Source organism: Anser anser (genome assembly GCF_964211835.1).
Source record: "Anser anser genome assembly, chromosome: 4".
Lineage (NCBI taxonomy): Eukaryota > Metazoa > Chordata > Aves > Anseriformes > Anatidae > Anser > Anser anser.
In genome coordinates, this window is record NC_139724.1 from 59,262,507 (window position 1) to 59,279,782 (window position 17,276).

Sequence of the window (17,276 nt, forward strand, 5' to 3'; positions counted from 1 at the left end):
CATTAAAAGACACTGCCCACAACTCTCATCCTTCCTACGGCACAGCTCCTATGAATACTAATGAACCACGAACAGCAACTCCAGTGCCGTGGTAGCTTGCAAAGACAGAGTAGGCAGACCAATATTCTGCTTGTGACTAAACCAATCACAGTTGCATGAGACCGAACAATTGTGGGCGAGAATATCGCCATTTCCAATTTAGCACAACATTCTGCTCTGAAGTACAAAGTGTTACTTCGAGTTCCCAGATGCAATTAATGCAGAGGTGGAATTGTTCTTTCCCTTTTTTCATAGCTGTGCTTCTCTCTTATCTGCAGATCTGAAACATTTATGTTAAAGACTTTCAGAGCCACATGAGCTGATGGCAGCGTAGTCTTCTGGTATTCCTTATGAACACAGGCATGTAGGTCCAAAACCAGCTGAGCACACGCAAATAGGCCTTGCAGTGCAATCCAACCATTCAAATCAAGTTTGTAAAGCAGCGCAAAAGCTGAAGTGACTTCACGCATAGATAGATCTTCTCTACCAAGTCATCTACCGAGAACTCCCAAACCTTCTCAAAGTAATAAATTATGGCTAACAAGGATATCAAAGATGAGAAGGAGTTAACACCTCCCCCCCCTTCCCTAAGACATTAATTATAGCTTCCTAGCTAGTATTACTGATTGGCTGAAACCTAATCCTGCAGCATTTTGAAGCTAAATGACAGGAAACAAGACTTTAGCACACTTAAGCTGCACTATGAATGTAAATATCAAATTAATATCTAACCCAAGCAGTAATTATTCAGTCTGCAGTATTCAAAAACTTAAAGGCAGGTAATTTTTTTTTTGCATGACTCAAAAGGTGTCTAATGTTAGATATATGATTATGGTTTAAGGTCAGATATCACCTTCAACAGGTTGGAGGCTCCTTAAACAGGTTGAGGCACTGCTCCTGGAAGAGTTTTCACACAGAGCTGGGAGCACACATTTTTTGCCTGCATCTGAAGTGTCCTCTTTACATTCAACATGAATATAACTGACAGTGAATAGAGTCAGTGGTGTGATCCACATGTCCAAGCAGGGGCTACCTCAGGGTAGCATGTTTGCTCTCTGTACGGTGTTAGAGAAGGAGCCCAGATTCCTAGCTAAGACACGAACACCTCAAGAACTGCAAGAGGAATCCAATCCTTAAAGTTTCTGATCAGTAACATCACAGGTAAGCACTTAAAGATGTCTGAGCCCTACTAAGCACTTAAAGATGTCTGAGCCCTACTAATTTAACCATGTTTAAAAAAAAACAAATGAAAATAATTAAGCAGGAAACAGTGCAGAGTAATTGGTACCCGAGTATGTTTCTTCACCAATATGCTAAAATCTGCATGGTCTGAAACAGCAGCTCATTCTCAACATGAGGGCATTCTCCAGGTCGGGTATGACACCAACCATCTTGGCACGACCAGCGGCCAGGCAGAGAAGCCAGGGGGATGGAGGCAGGCTTCCTGCTGGAACAGCCGGGCGGGACGCACCACTGCTGGGGCCCGTACGCCACCAGGAACCATCCCACACGCTTCCAGCCCCGTCTGGGAACAGCACAGGGACTGACAGCAAAGCTTTCTGCCTGCTCCAACAAATGCAAATCGTTATTTGCCTACATCCTCTGACAGAAATGGCAACCGGATAAAAGCTGGAGGATTCCCGAACGTCATCCTTTGGATGACATCTTACATACAATCTCTGATCATAGAAAAATTGGTTATACCTAGATAACTCAAGATATCTAAAATCTTTCAGGTCAGTAAAAAAAATAATTGAGGTTGACATCATCGTTACAACTACACTTCATATCCATTTGAATTAGTAAATAGAAAATGACTAATGCACAATCAGTAAAATCAAGGGTTTTTGCCTGTTTAACAAACCAGCTAATGAGAACTTGCCCTTTGAAGTAATGTGGCCTATCTCAAACTTCTCTTAAACAAAGAGGAAGCAAGTTTCAAAATATTTCTAAGTAAATGAGAAACTTGAGATCATCAGGTGAGGCTATTTCATAAAACAAGCAAATATGTCAGAGCCAAAGGTTTGTTATTCATGCAAATATAACAGGCTACTTACAACTCTTGGACAATGTGCATTACAGAAGTACAGTATTCACTTCAGCCCAACACTTAAAACTGCAATACTTTGAACACTTCATTATTAGCGTTGGTACTTGGCACCTGTATGAATGTTGCAATTCACCTTATACCATATTTCTAACTTACACTTACTTCACATACTGACATTAAGAAAATATCCAGGAAATATTCCTCTCCATTACGTATCCAGTAAGTACTTTAGAGAAATGCTCTGTTTTAGTTCCACAGGATACAGAATGCCCTATATATTCAACTTCCGATCTTCAGCTCACTATCGGGCCTCACATAAGGAGCTCTTTGAGATTTCCCAACACTCGTGCAAACGGCAGCCTCCACGGTGATCTCAGGACATATGTATGCCACCGATTTCTACAGCAGTTCAGAGCTGATGTATCTAACTCATCTGTATGCAAAAAGTGCCAAAGAACTTCGTATTGAAGACTGTCTTCTCCAAAATTCTGACTACAACACTTGCCAAGGAAAACAATTAGAGCTCTGTCCTGATGGTGCAATACATGCTCCTTCCTGCTTCTAGCAAGTCTCTTACCACAGTCCTAATAAACAGGCCAGAATTAAGCTTCTCCTTATGAATACTGAGAGCACAGCACAGATGTGGAAAAGTAAGCTGAACTTTCATTGCTTTAAACACCAGATTTTTGTTAGTTTCCATCTGCAAAGCGTCCCAGTTACTAGAGGAGAGTTTCACTTCCATTTTCATTTTTAGTGTGCACAGTAAACAATTCTGAAAGAGGCAAACTGAACTAGACATATTCATGAAATGTTTCTGTAGAGTCAGTTTTCAGACCAGAACCCATGCCAAGACCAGATAATTTCACTTAAAATGTTCTCAACTGCACAAGAAGCAGTGAAATGGTCACTTTTATTCTGATAAGCCTTTGAAACCTTTTTTTGGAGGGGAAAAAAAAAAGAAACCACAAGCTCTGAAAAGTTAATTTCCCTCATCACCCTGCAAGTAAGAGTGGCAGGGTCATATTTAAAGAATATTTAAAGCAATAATTTGGGTTACGAGACAATGGTTGTCTTGTTCTTGGCTTCAGCAAGAATGTTAATCTGCTGCTGACAGCATTTTGGGCATAGAAAACTAAGAACGGTAGAAAAAAATCAAAAACAAAAAGTCATTGTAATTTTATTAACTTCTGTCAGGAAAGAAATTTCAGCTTTAAGATACCACTTAGGAGCCTGCAAACCAATGCAAATCAATGGAAGGAAAACAGTTCAATAAAATCAATTTACAAAGTTGGTGCCAGCAAGTATTCTGCAAGCCCTCAAGTTGAAAACCTTCATTTAGCAACATCTCCCAAAAAAACTTACTGTATAAATCACGATGCAGCCTACTACAACACTATGACATTCTCCTTCGAGCATTTTAACCTTATTCTTTCTGCAGTAGCAATCACTTTAAACATTTGCACAAAACCAAAAATGAAGAGCTAATGGAAAACAGCATCTGCCAAACTGTCTTGTTTCAAACACAACTGCAACGAGTTTCCCAGTTTAATTCCAGCTGTTCACAGAGGTCCGCTCCCTCCAAGGAAGTGCGGGGCAGGTGGGATGCCTATTTTAAACCTTCTGATTTTCAATCAATGCCCCTAGGTCCCATATGAAAAAAAAACCTACCAGTCTTCCTATAGTTGCCTCCTTTAAAATATTCATGTTTTCAAACAGGTCTACTACATCCTCACCACCAATCCCTACCACTCAAAACCCACCTGGCTGCCACAGCGCCACACATCCCTCCTTCCTTCCCCGACCCAGCCTGGGGCTCATATGACCTTCACTTAACCAGTTTCAGTGAATTATTGTAGTAGAAAATGTCAGTTTACTTAACTGAAATCGCTCAGCATGAAGAAGAGCGCAGGCTGAAGGCCTAAACCCCAGCTGTTAACATGTATTGGCTTCAGCTTTCAAATAACCATGGCCACAGGGCAGGTCTTTTAAAAGCAAGGGGTCCTAATGCCTCTTCATACACAAAAGCATATATACAAGAAGTTCAGCCAGCTTTATCCAGACCTTTTCTAGTTTTTCATGTCCTTTTCAAATGATAACTGTACGTATGCTATCCTCCTTCCTTCATAATTTGTAATATTTATTCCTGAAGAAATACCAGGCTTTTTCCAAAGGATAATCCACAATTACTTCCAAAATCAAAACTGTAACAGTCAACCAAGCCCCAGTTATACAGTTAAATTCAATACAAGCTTTTACTTTAGAGTATGAAAATATCCAATTCCTTCCTCCCCAAGCGTTTTGTTCGCTTTTGTTATTTTGTTTTCTGCACTGAGACAATCTCAGCTACCATTTCATTACCCTATCACACAGTATCATGCAATACCTTCAGATATCTGTGCAGTCAACAGCAGTTTATGTCAGGGCCCCCTTCATCATCCCGCCATGCGTCAAACTTCCACTCACCCTTAAGCTAATTAGGATAACGCTCCATTTGTCATCATCCAGTACTTTGAAGATGCATAACTTTTCTTCCCATTAAGGTCACACATTAGCTGTGATTGCTTATCACTCATCTGTAAGGAAATAGCAGTTTCTGTGGATCTCGTAACAGGCCAGGTTGTGTATAGAGCCTCCATTTTGTTGAAGTAAGGAAATCTTACCACTCTTCAACACGGAGAGAAATTAGAGCCTTGACTACTGATGTCAGGATACCATAAACACGCAGACATGAGGCAGCATAAAACAAGTATCTGAGTGCTTTTGTGACAAAAAAGGAAACACCACAGATGTAGTTTCTTAGGAAACATGTTTACTTAATAAAGGAAACAAACCAGTTATACTCAGATTCCTTTATGACAAAGATTAAAAGCAGTAATCAGATGAATTTAGAGTTCAGATTGGCTCTTTTTTTTTTTCCTTTCAAGCTGATAAACATTTACAGCTCAATACAGAAGATGCCTTCCTTATCCCGTATTAATAAAAATCATATTTCATTAGTTTGCTTTATGTGATTAAATAGTTATGCCAAGCAAGTGATTTGGCTTTTGAGATAAGCTCTCTTACAATCAACTGGTAAAAACTGAGTTGGCTCCTGGAAGTTTTCATTTGAAGACAAAAATTTCTACTTGGCATGCATGGGCTTCTACTGAAACGGCCAACACTACCTTCCTCCACCACTGTTGTCTTCTCACAGATGCTCTTGTGCAGCAGTGCAGTGAAATGAAGCGAGGACCTGACCCTGCTAAAACACGAGTGACAACTTCCAGCTCAGTGCATTCCCCCGGACTACCTCAGCCACAACAATATTAAGGAAGAAGTTCGGACAGACAGAACAGGCAGGGAGGAAGAGAACGCAACAGGCACAAGGGAATATCCTCTTCTGCAGCAAGAGCCTGCACTGAGGTCAGTTTAAATTGATAACAAAGCCACATCCTTCAAAGACTGCAGCGTGACTCTGTCATTTGCCTGCAATGCAACCAAAGGAAGGCCAATTACAGGCACTGCAGTTTCATAAGACCAAAACGAAAACATTCATTTAAAATGCAGTGTTAGAATGTAGTCCCAGAGAATACAGGACACAGGTTCCTACAGCAAAGTAATGCCTTTGTCTCTCACCTACGAACTGACATATTATTCAGTTGTTAGAAGTTTAACCACAATACCCTTTGTGGCTATGCCAGCAGTGTTTCAGGAGATGTCTTCAGGGAACACAAACCAGACAGGAGAAAGGAAAGTGAGACAGATGTTCCCCAAAAGCACTGACAACAGTTAAGTCTCCCCCCTCATAAGTCAAACATATACATGGGGGAAGACAGAACTGCCTTGATGCATTTCGATTGCACCTAAAAAAATACAAGTAGACAAGGATATAAAGATATTTTTTCCTTCACGTCACATCTTTATGTAAGTATCAGAGCTACATGATATTATAGTCTAATTTTCATATTTAACAAAAGAGTACACCATACTTAGCACTGAAAAAGCGAACTGCTTCATTTTCACTTCAAAATCATTTGAGTCCAGGCAACAAAAACTAACTTAAGCCAACAGTATTTTTCATATAGGCACACAACGCTACAGTAAGAAGTTATCTCGCAGCCTTCTATATATAGCAATCTAGAATTAAAACCACACTAGAAGGAAGTCTCCTACTAAGAATGATTAACTTCAGTATTTGTTTCAAAATCATCTCAAAGACCACAAAGTTTGGGTGGTTTTGTTTGTTAACAGTATAATATTTCTTGCTTGCTGTTCTTCAAATACGAGGCAGCATTGCAAATTCAGGCAAAAGCAAACCAAGTTGGTCATTTCAGGCTATAACTATAGAGAAGCAACATAAAATTATCTTAATCTGCTTTAGGTTGGGCACACAACCTGCAAATTCACCTGCTTACTGAAGTTAGTGAGGGTACACGTGGGAAGAATGAGTTTCAAATAAAATGCTATGGTTGGAACAAAGTGTCAGCACACTGACAAAAGTTACATTGATAACTTCCCAGCAAAACTCACCAAACACTTCTACACGTAAACAGAGACGGTAGCGTAAATATAAAACACGCTTGCTGAGCCATTCCCTCATTCATGAAGTACCACACATGCTGGAAAAAAGATGAAGTGGTCAGGAGTTACTGATGACAAACCTCAATGGTCATCTAGTGGAGTTATTTGCTATCAAGAACAAAATAATGTTATTGTGAAAATTCCCTGAACTTGCGAAAAATTCCAAATTTTAAGTAATTCAGTTCACACAGTGACCTGATGGAACGGAGGAAAACCTATTCCTTTTTCTGTGTAGCGTTATTACATGCGCTGAATAATTTACATAAGACTAACCCCTTCCTTTATTCTAAGCCACAAAGCAAGAAAGAACATTCATACCACACCTTGTATGCAAAGTTCCCAATTTTAAGGAGAAAGTACCCAGAGTTTAGAAATCCAAAATGTCTTCACCAAATTTTTATTCAACAAAAAACTTGCTTGAATTTATACTCTACCAAAGGCTGTTTGCTTTTAAACACAGCTTTAAATCGTTTCAGACAAACTGATGGTTTTTGCTGATCTCAGTTTTGGAAGCTGAGCACACGTCAGCTTCTTACAACTGAAGACTTAACCACAGAAACAAAGTACACAAAAAAATCATGTATTAAAATTGTAACTGGACACAGTACCACAGGGCTGGGCCCTCATCAGTTGAGAGTTGCTTCACGATGCAGAAGTAGGGGACAGAAAGCATGGCCTAGAGGAAAAGGGTCAAAGCTGTCTTTGCATTCCTATAAACTCTAAGCTACAGCACAAGTTAAAGGTTCACACAGTCCCGGTAGCCTCGACAACTGTTCCAGTTTACCCAAGTTTCTGTGGTGCTGCCTGTGGTTTGCAGTACAAGCCGCAACAGCCAGTGACACTGCCTTCCACCCCTGCACCCAGGGATCCCCAGAGAAGCACGATTCACCTGCAGGAGTGCAACACCGTCTGCATACAGAGGATGTTTCCTCATGAGGCGCCTAAAAATCGTTGCTAGAGACGGCAAGGATGAGATTTTTTTTTAAAAAAAGGTGGTGGTTCCTACCTGTTAATTCAGATTCTGCTGAGTCAACGCTTCTGTTAATGTTAGCGTTAACCCAAGTTTGTAACTGTTCTGGCAAGCACCTTATACGCAATTTCCATGATGAATTTTAGTTAAAATTCTGGACTACTTCTCATTATACAGAATTAAGGATCCCTCTAACAGGCCTCTGAAAGGTGCCTGCTTTTGTGATTGGAAGGCAAAGGAGCAAGGTCCAATGGGAGGAAAAAAGCATTAAAGAAACAGGAACAAACATCCTTCAGTTAAGTCTGAAGTGCTGGCACAAATCAAGTAAACAGACGCAAGTTGTAGAGTACCCAGGCAATCATCCCATTCCATTTATGCTGGTTCTCAATTATAAATATGCATTTTGTTTTATGCACCCTCCCCCTTGCAGAGATGCAAAGATAGTTTCCATAGCAACACGGGAGACTTGGGAGCATCCACCAAGGCAGAATAACACCAACTTATGTAACAGCTCGAAACTCACCTTTGTTTGGAAAACGCACAGGTGCTTATTTTAGGACAACACTCGTAATGATTATTTACTCCTAACACATACCATGTGCGGTCAAGATAAACATCTCAAGTTCCTGTATTTTAAAAAGCGTTTCACAGATATGATGCAGACTAATCCCACTGAAGTCTTGTGCATCAGGGTTTCTGCAGCAAGTTTCAGACTCAACTCTTATGTAAAATACCACACTTGACTTCTGAGAAGTTTTAGACAGTGCATTAAAAGCTACAAAAAGATTAAACCTGTAATCTTCCTAGCTTTCCCACAGCATCACAGCTCTTGACAATATGTTCTCCTCCCCTGGTGCTGATTGAGACCATATTAAATACAAAAGGACATAAAAAGTGCAGCACACATGCTAAAAAAAAACAATTAAAAGGATATCAAATTGGTTTACTTCATACAAACTTTTTTAAAAAGGAAACTGCATTTTTAGGTGTTTTCCGTAGCGATAGTATCATCATGAGAAATCTTAACGTGATCCGCTGCCTCTGCCATTGGGTCCAGTTCTCTTTTGACAGATGCATGGCAGCTCAACCTACTTAGGATAGGTTGTTAGTTAGAAGAAAATGAGTCATGCCCAAGTTGCGTAGGAGTAGCTAGCCAGAGCCTAGTAGGAGGTCCCCAGAAAAGCAGAGATTGCTTCAGAATGCTTACAGCTGAAAGAGCAATGCGAAAACCTGCTGATGGAGGGATGATACTGAGTCAAAGAACTTCATGTAACTACGCTGAAACGCAGCCGGGAAGCAACCAACAGCTTCAGGTCGGCATCATTTAGTGGGGAAAGGACCCATATTTCTGTCCTCTCAACCTAAATGATAGGAGCAGATCACAAAGAGCTTAGCTACAGGCATACAAATAGAAGTAACAGAACAAAACAAGCTTGAGGTACTCAATTTTTGTCACTAGAAAAATCTACTGGCCTTAAAAAGCAGTCTGCTAGGGAAGTGACCAGTCATGGAGCTCAGTCGTACAAGACCAGTGCATGCACACGTAATCAAAGATTGTTTTGCTGCACGATTAAAATCACTACACACACGGTGGAGTGATAGAAAGCGTAAAGTCTCACACGTGACCACGCCAACTTCCTAACAGATTATTCTAGCTAAAAAAGGTCACCAGAGCAGTTTCAGTCACCTTCAGATGCAATTACATGGGCAGGGAGGCTCATTTATTCACTCACTGCCATCACCAACCGCTGACCCCACCCACGCAGCCCCATCCTCCCTCTTCCTTGCACTGCTGCTGGTGCTCAGAGCATGCCAGGAAAGAGTCTGATAAGAAAACCATCACTTTTTGTTGCCCCTCTCACATTCCTGCAAGCTAACGCAGCAGTGCTCATCACAGCACTGGGGACAAAAAAAAAAGCACAAAGCAGAAAGAGCAGGAAACTCCCTCCCTCCCAGTACCAGGATGTCCTCCTGCTTGCTCTCTCGCACTGATCCTGCTAGCACGGCCAGCTGGGGTCAGCTTCCAAAGAGAAAAGCCACCCTTCAACAGCCACCCGCATTAAAATGGCTTCAATTCGTTATGAAGTTCCAGAAAAAAAAAAACAGTGTTTTACACAAACCTTCACTTCTCTAGTGCCAGCGACAGAAATTTGAGGATCACAGAGCACTGACACAACATGATGGGGCAGTTCCAAAATGGAAGCTCAGTGAATAAGACATCTTTCACTTTGAGAAAACGGTTACATGGTGGCATCCACTGTTTCTGCAGTAAATACAATGTAGAGCTACAGTTAAGAATGGCCTAGCTAAATATTATAAGCTACTGTTTGAGAGAATTTTATTAGCCAGATACAGTTCCAGGTTCTCTGTCTCGCCTGAAAGACGGCCAGATTTTCTGATCATTGATTAAATTTAGACATAAAAAACCACAATCCTCCAGAACTGTGAAGCAGATAATAACAGAATAAACAGAATATGATAACCCAGACTTATCTTCAAGGTCTGGATAGATGATTCCTTAAAACTTTCCACCAAAAAATTTCCACTAAACAAGCAGGGTCAGAATGAAGAGAAAATAACCTCACAGTATTCCTATTCCAATCAGTGGAAACAGTTTCATTGATCTGATTTTTATAACTGTGACTAAACATCTTCAGATGTAACATATGTAGAGTTATCATTTACAAGTTACGATTAAAAAGGCGCACTCACGCAAGTAGACAATAGTAACAATTAAGTCCCTGAATATCTGATAAAATATGGCTGTTTATAAAATCATAAAGTCATAAAATTAGTTGCACGTCACTTTTCTGTCATGTCAGTATCTCTCTAGATTACCTTTGCCAGCTGCTTCTCTAACCCATTAAAAACCCTTTAATGATGGGATTTGTTGAACCATTTCTGTAATTTGAATGTTATTGGTAAAAACTTTCCAGTTGATATTTAACCTCAATCTTCCCCCGTACAATTCACTTCCTCTTAACCCACCTCTTAACCACAGCAGATGGAAAAAAAAAAATTAAATCAATATCCTCTCGTGAACTGATTTCTTAGATAGTGACACACCCCTCCCACAGCCTTTTCCATCCCCCCAAATAAAGTAATACATTAGTCAGATGCTAAGCTTCTCCATCCACATTGCTACTTTTCTGACTTTTTTGGCTTGTTTAATACTCGAGACGATGCACAAAAGAGCAATGAAGAACAATAAATTAAGAGCTTTCTGTAATTTAAGCCAGATCAACACATCCCAGGACAGCATCCGCTTTTGCCAGCTGCATTATGATGCTTGTTCAGACCAATTTGCAACCATCACCCCTGGATTATTTCCTACAGCTGTGCTGACTACACACCTACACTGTATTTGAGCATCTGAGAGTCTTCTGGGCACAGCATTTTATACTTAACAGACTCATCTTCTGGATTTTACCTCTCAAGCCTATGGAATTTGATTTTCGTTCTATTTTCACCCAGCAGAGCGCTTGCAGTCCCTCCTAACTTGCTGTCACATCTGCAGATTTTAATCTTCGGAGGAAAGAATGAGAGATAATATAACTACAATCACTCCCTGCACAGTCATCTGGTTCTCCCCCAGCTTTCAAGGCTTCTTCCTTCCGACTTTGCAAAGAGTAACTTAAAACTGTTTGGGTTAGCTACCAGACAGGCAGCCAATTCACACTATCAACACCAAATCCAGCAAGTGGATGAACGCAGAACCGTGTTAAAAACCTCTGAAAGATTAAAACTGATTCTGTGATGGCTCTTAAACATACCTTTCTCCAGACCACGCTCACACATGTAACATAGTAAATCCACTTGTGATGTGTTAGATTTCTCAAATGGATTTTCTCACCAGATCCAGTGCATGGGGGTGGGGGAGGGAGGCACCACAGCAGCTGACAAGCATCGCAGTGGTTTTACAGTCCAAAAATATTTTTTAAATACTTCTCCCTACAAATTGACATTTCAAGAGTGACTGAGCGTGAAACGCAGACAGCATCAGCGCTACACATAGCGAGAACCACTTAATGCCACCTACAACCAGATTAATTATGCTCTGGAAAAAAAAAAAAAAAGCTGATCTAACACGGCATTTCCCCAACACCCCTGGGAGGTGCGACTCCTGCTTCAGACTGCGGATGTTCCAACTTCCTCAGTTTCTGCGGCGAGCCAAACAAAAATCAGGCAACGGCGATCTCAGAGCCTCACACGAGGCTAAGGGAACATCTAGTGAAAAGCAGCAATTTCGGCTCAGGGCGCTAGCTCAGGCAGCACCGGGTTTTGCCCCGGCAGGAAACGCAGCCTGCTTTGCTTCGCAGGGGCTGTGGGGTTTGCCGCTCCCCCTCCCGGCTCCAGCCGCGGGGCTCCCCAAAACACGCGCTAAGGGACCCGGCCAACTCGCAGCCCCCTCCGGCGGCTCCCCAGCCCCATCTCCCCGAGCCTGCGGACCGCGAGCTCCGTTACGGGGCGGCTCCGGACGGCGGGCGGGCGGCTCGGGGCCACCGGAGCCTGCCGCAACCCGAGGGCAGGGGAAGGGAAGGGAAGGGAAGGGAAGGGAAGGGAAGGGAAGGGAAGGGAAGGGACGCCCGGTAACGGAGCGCAGACAGGCAGCTGTGCCCCCCCGGCCCCGGGACGCGCTGCCCCCGTTACCTGCCACAACCGCCGCGGTGTCCGCCGCAGAGGAGGAGGAGGAGGAGGAGGCAGAACCGCCCGCCCGCGACCCCCGCCGCCCGCCCGCCGCCGCCTCCTGCTCGCCGCCCGCAGCGGCCAGGAGCAGCCCCGGCAGGAGCAGCCCCAGCAGGAGCAGGCAGGTCGGCAGCGGCGTCCGCGCCGCGCCGCGCAGCGCTCGGAGCCCGCTCATCGTGACGGCCGGCCGCGGCGAGGGAAGAGGGAAGGAGCCGGAGTCGATCCGGAGTGGCTCCGGAGCCGCACCGCCGCACCGCGCTGCAGCCGCCGGCCCCGCGCCGCTTCCGGCGGCCGCCGCCACCGCCGCCGAGCCGCCCGGGCGACACGTCACCGCGCCGTGACGTCACCCGGGGGGCGGTGCCAGGGCGGGCTGGCGCCGAGCGGGGGCGACATGGCGGGGGGGGGGGGGGGGGGCGCTGAGGGGAGCCCCGGGGTCGCTGCCCCGAGTGCCTCACGTCGGGGTGGGCTGCTGAGGTGAAGCGAGGCGGGGCGCGGTGTTTTGAAACAGTTCGGTTAACCGCAGGAAAAAAGAAAAAATTGAGTCCCGGAAAGTTGCCCTATCCACACCGGCGCTGCCCGAAGAGCGGCCGCCTGAGGAGGGTTCTCCAAGAGACACGAAGGTGTGAGAGAAAACCTAGCATGGCACGCACAGCCTCCTCAGGGCAGCCACAGAAAGGGGTTTGGAGTCTGGTCCCGAGCAACTTAAATCAGGAACGCCAAGCCCTCGTGAAGGCTAAACCCTGATTTAACTGTGCTTAGGGCCTTGGCAAAAAAATCAAAAACAAAAACACTTTTACTCAAGTCATTTCCATCAAGCCGCTGCACAGGAATAAAATCTGTGTTGTGCCTTGTGCTGTCCAAATCCATGGGATTATCAACCCCTCTGTCTTGATCCGTTCAACAACGAATAACAAGGCCTTTAAAGCCTGCATCCCATGTAATACCGCAGATACACAACATCAAACAATGCAGCATGGATGGCAAAAGCTATATAAACCTTACCCTCACTATAAAATTAACTAGTGCAACCAACTAAGAAGTAACAGCAGAAGTATTTTTTAAAGGTTCTTCAGAAAAGCCTTGACCTGCCACGCGAGCCCAGCAGGAGATGGAGGCATCGCATGCCTCGCAATCCCAAAAGCACAATCCCAAAAGCTCACAGTGCTGCCTTATAGAGCAGTCACATACAGCAGGAAATAACTTCTCAGCGACACAGTCAGCTTGCACACCCATTTCAGCCAAAACGTTTCAATAAAAACAAAAAAACACACACAAACACTTTAGTCATATAGCATATGAAGAGTTGGAAAATGCATCTAACAGTGACTTCGTAGCCTTAGCATGGAGCAGCCTTTAAAGACCAGCAGTATCTGAGCAGATCTGGTGCAGAGAGAACAATGAAACGCCCGCATCTTACGAAAGCTCACTCGGCGTTGTTTGACTTTAGGGAGGGGAGCTGGAGCAGAGTAAATTCCCCAGAAGGAAACAAAGAAACCAGCTGTTATTTTAATTAATTAGGTAATTTTAAAATACAAAAAGAGACGTATTCATAAAGGGTACACGAAACAGGGAAGTTTCTTGGATGAATGTGAGCTGCTGTAACTGAGAGCCGCTGGAGTCAAAGGCTACGGACCGCAGGAGTCCTGCAGAGAAGTGCCATGCATCAGAATAGCTGTGAGCTTCACTGAAATGCTGCGGGTATGAAGCTGAAAACGATTCTCCTTAAAAATCTTGCAAAATCGGTTTGTTTTCACCTGTTGATTTCAGCTACAGGGTCCTCAGACCAGGAAGCCTGGGATGAATTATCTTCAAGGAGCACGTTTGGGAGCTGGGGGAGCCCGGTGCTGGTAGGCACCTGATGGTGAGGGGCACGTTGAGTGGGAACACCTCCAGGGGCCCTCCTGCTTCACCTCACATGGATTCAGCCACACCAGGTCAGAGCGAGGGAAGGTACCGGCACCGGGCTGCAGCCTGACCCGTTAATCCACAGAAACTTAAGTGCCTCGTGATTTCAGTGTGAGGACCCAAATACGGCTGAGTGTCCTTGATCACAGGATCACAGAGTAATTTACGACCTCTAGAGGTTATCTAGTCTAACCCACCCACTCAACCCAAAGAAACACCTATGACCATGTGCCAATTTGATTCTGGACTGTTGATCACTACTCTTTGTGTAAAGTGATTCTGGCTCTTTTTCACCCTCTTTGGAGTTAGCAGGTGCTGTGTGAAAAGCATTGCTAAAATCGGGGTATGCTGCTCTGATCACATCATCTACAGAGCCAATCATCTCATCATAGAAAACAAACATGTTGGTAGCTCTGTGCTGTTTTCTCCAAATCAACTTCTCGTCCTTCATCAGCCTGGAAATGGCTTCCAGAAAGATTTCCTTCATCATCTTCTCTAAGAGAGCGGCTGCACAAGGCTGTTTTTTCCAGTACCTGGCAATCACATCTGATTGCCACAGCTTTTCAGAGATGATAGGACCAGCACAATTTCATTAGTCAGCTTCCTCAGCACCTTCACGTGCACCTCCTGTCCAGGCAACAGATTGAGCACACAGCAACAACAGGACCTGTGCTAATGGCAACCATGTTAGCAGATTATCAAGTCCACAGCACATCTATGTGCAGTTTTACAGGACACCCAGATCTGGAGAAAAAGAGCAATGAACAAATCCTGATGACTCACAGAGGTGAGACAGAATAGAGATGCTATCACTATCAGCTCCTAAAGACTCCACAGAGTCATTTCCAAAATCTCCACACGGTTGCCAACCTCATAATAACCCAGGAGACACGAGGACTTCAAAGCTGGTGTCATTTGTCCTGTATGTAATTGCAAGGGATGCTGGACCCAGGCATGACAGTGCCATAGGGCTGGACAGGTGGTTTGAGCATCTCTGCCTTGGTGCCACATGGCTGTACAGACTTCCCAAACACACGTGTCCTGGTGCTCCTGAGCATGAAACTGTGAGGATGTGAATTAAAGGTGTTTCACTGCAAATTCTGTTTTAAATAAAACCATCTTCCTCTCAAACCGTTCCAACACTGATATGTGGTACAATGCTGGTACAGTGTTGCAACGGTATTTCCCACCAACGGTATTTCCCACCATGACAATTTTCTCTCTTTGCAAAGAGCAAACTCATCATCTCAAGGTCTAGAGTTAAGCCATTTATGTTACTTAGAGTCTTTAGTCTTGATCAATATTGGACTTGTATAGTCTTGGTCAAATGTTCTGAATGTGCTTTGCTGTATGGATAACCCAGGATTCTTTTTGACTCCTGTCTCCCATTCTTTCATTGATCTTCAGAGCAGAAAGCTAATCTTTTTCTTTTTTTTTTTTCATAGTCTATATCTTACTGCTCTGAGTTGTCATTTCCATTAACAATTTGCAGTCAGCAAATTTTATCCACCTTGCTTACTTGCACACATTGATTTATCTGAATAGAATAAGGGAAAGGAAATCATCTTCAGAGTTGCTTAATGCCCACAGTGCTTTCCAATAGCTACATTTGGCCAGTCCTAAAAGACCCAGGAAGCAGGCTTGAACAACAGAGCAAAAAACTAAATACTTTTTCTGCTATTCGTTGCTATTTACGGTCTCTCCAGCCAACTAGATGAGAATGCTCTGGGTATATCTGAGGACTCAAAAGGAAAAATATTAACCATATATAGAAACAGACTGAGAATAAGAGATGAGAAACAAAGAAACCTGGGGGACAAAATGGAAGCAAATCACAGACTGAAAAAAAAAAAAAAGGGGAAGAGGAAGGTCAGATAACAGAAAAGACTTAAAGCAAATGCTTAGGTAGAAATGAAGGCAATCAGATTTACTTATTAAAACATTGCACATAAAAACTGACAGTAAATTCATGTGTATTCAAATAAATTATGACCACCAGATTACTGATAAATTGTCTAAAGAGCATTTAATTCCACAGATGCCATGAAAGGGAACGATGACTTTCAGTTTTGAGAGTAAAATTCAGCCATCTTCTTGACTAGAGAAGTTATTCATATCTTTACCCAAATTATACAAAATCACGCCTCCAAGTTCTCTGATTTCGTGTACTGATAAAACCTTGAGCAAAGATGGAATTTTATAGTCTTTATATTTGCCAGGATGAGAGGATTAGTTTAGGACCCCATTCTCAGTTGTTGCTCAGTTACTGAAGTTTATATTTTGGGGAAGGAAGGCTGTTAACTGCAGAGAAAACTATAGTAAGTATTTTAAATGGTCCTGTATTCCCAGCCCTTAATGGACTAAGAAATTATGGGCTATAGATATTATCAAGTTCCAATAATGAAATTGGAACTGAGAGAATGGAAGTAAATTAAACGTTCTCATCTGTTGAGCATATTAGCCCTTATGATCTTCTTATCAAGGGAGCTAGGCATCTCTCAAATGAGCAAATTGCCTGGTAATAACCTAAAATGCTGCTAAAATGACAAAATCTCTTTCAATCAGTGAGAAGGAACAGTCATTAAGTGCAAGCTAGGGCTATAGTTCTGTGAGAAATTGTTGATTATGTCTCCTCATTTTATTTTTTTCCCCAATTATAGCGTTATCAGCAGTATTGCAGATTCTTTTCTCTAACACTTAAAGAGTACAATAAGTACAAAAAAATCTTGAAGAACCCAGAATGTTCAGCAAATGCTTGTTGCGGCTGAATCTCCCATTAGCATGGAAGCTTTGCTTATGTTTGTTTTTTTCAATCTGTTGAGTTCTTTATGGGAGCAAAGATGCCATTCCAGCTACTAGATGTAGGCTAGGCAGACTGTGGTTGAATTTTGTTTAGTTCAAAAACAAACAAAGACTCAATCTGTTTATGCAATACCTTGAGGCATATCCGGAGATACCAAATCTGAAGGAAAACAATGGCAGAACAAGTGACTAAAATATCTGAGGCAGCACTTTAATTTCTGGAATCTGTAGTAGGAGCCAAGCAGCTTGCCAGGACACAACCGT

The 17,276-nt window shown here is 43.1% G+C and overlaps 1 protein-coding gene across 4 annotated transcripts in view; it reads right to left on the reverse strand.

The window, feature by feature from the left end:
- Nucleotides 1-12,641, reverse strand: part of STIM2 (stromal interaction molecule 2) — a 63,505-nt gene extending 50,864 nt beyond the window's left edge. For 2 of the 4 annotated variants that reach the window (XM_083833794.1, XM_083833797.1), the window contains exon 1: nucleotides 12,270-12,641. In XM_083833794.1, the coding sequence (XP_083689920.1) occupies nucleotides 12,270-12,480 (211 nt within the window). In that variant the 5' untranslated portion in view covers nucleotides 12,481-12,641. Of the gene's footprint in view, nucleotides 1-11,392; nucleotides 11,433-12,269 lie in introns of those variants that run through there. The other 2 variants (XM_083833795.1, XM_083833796.1) reach the window with 2 other exon arrangements.
- Between the last annotated feature and the right edge of the window lie 4,635 nt (nucleotides 12,642-17,276).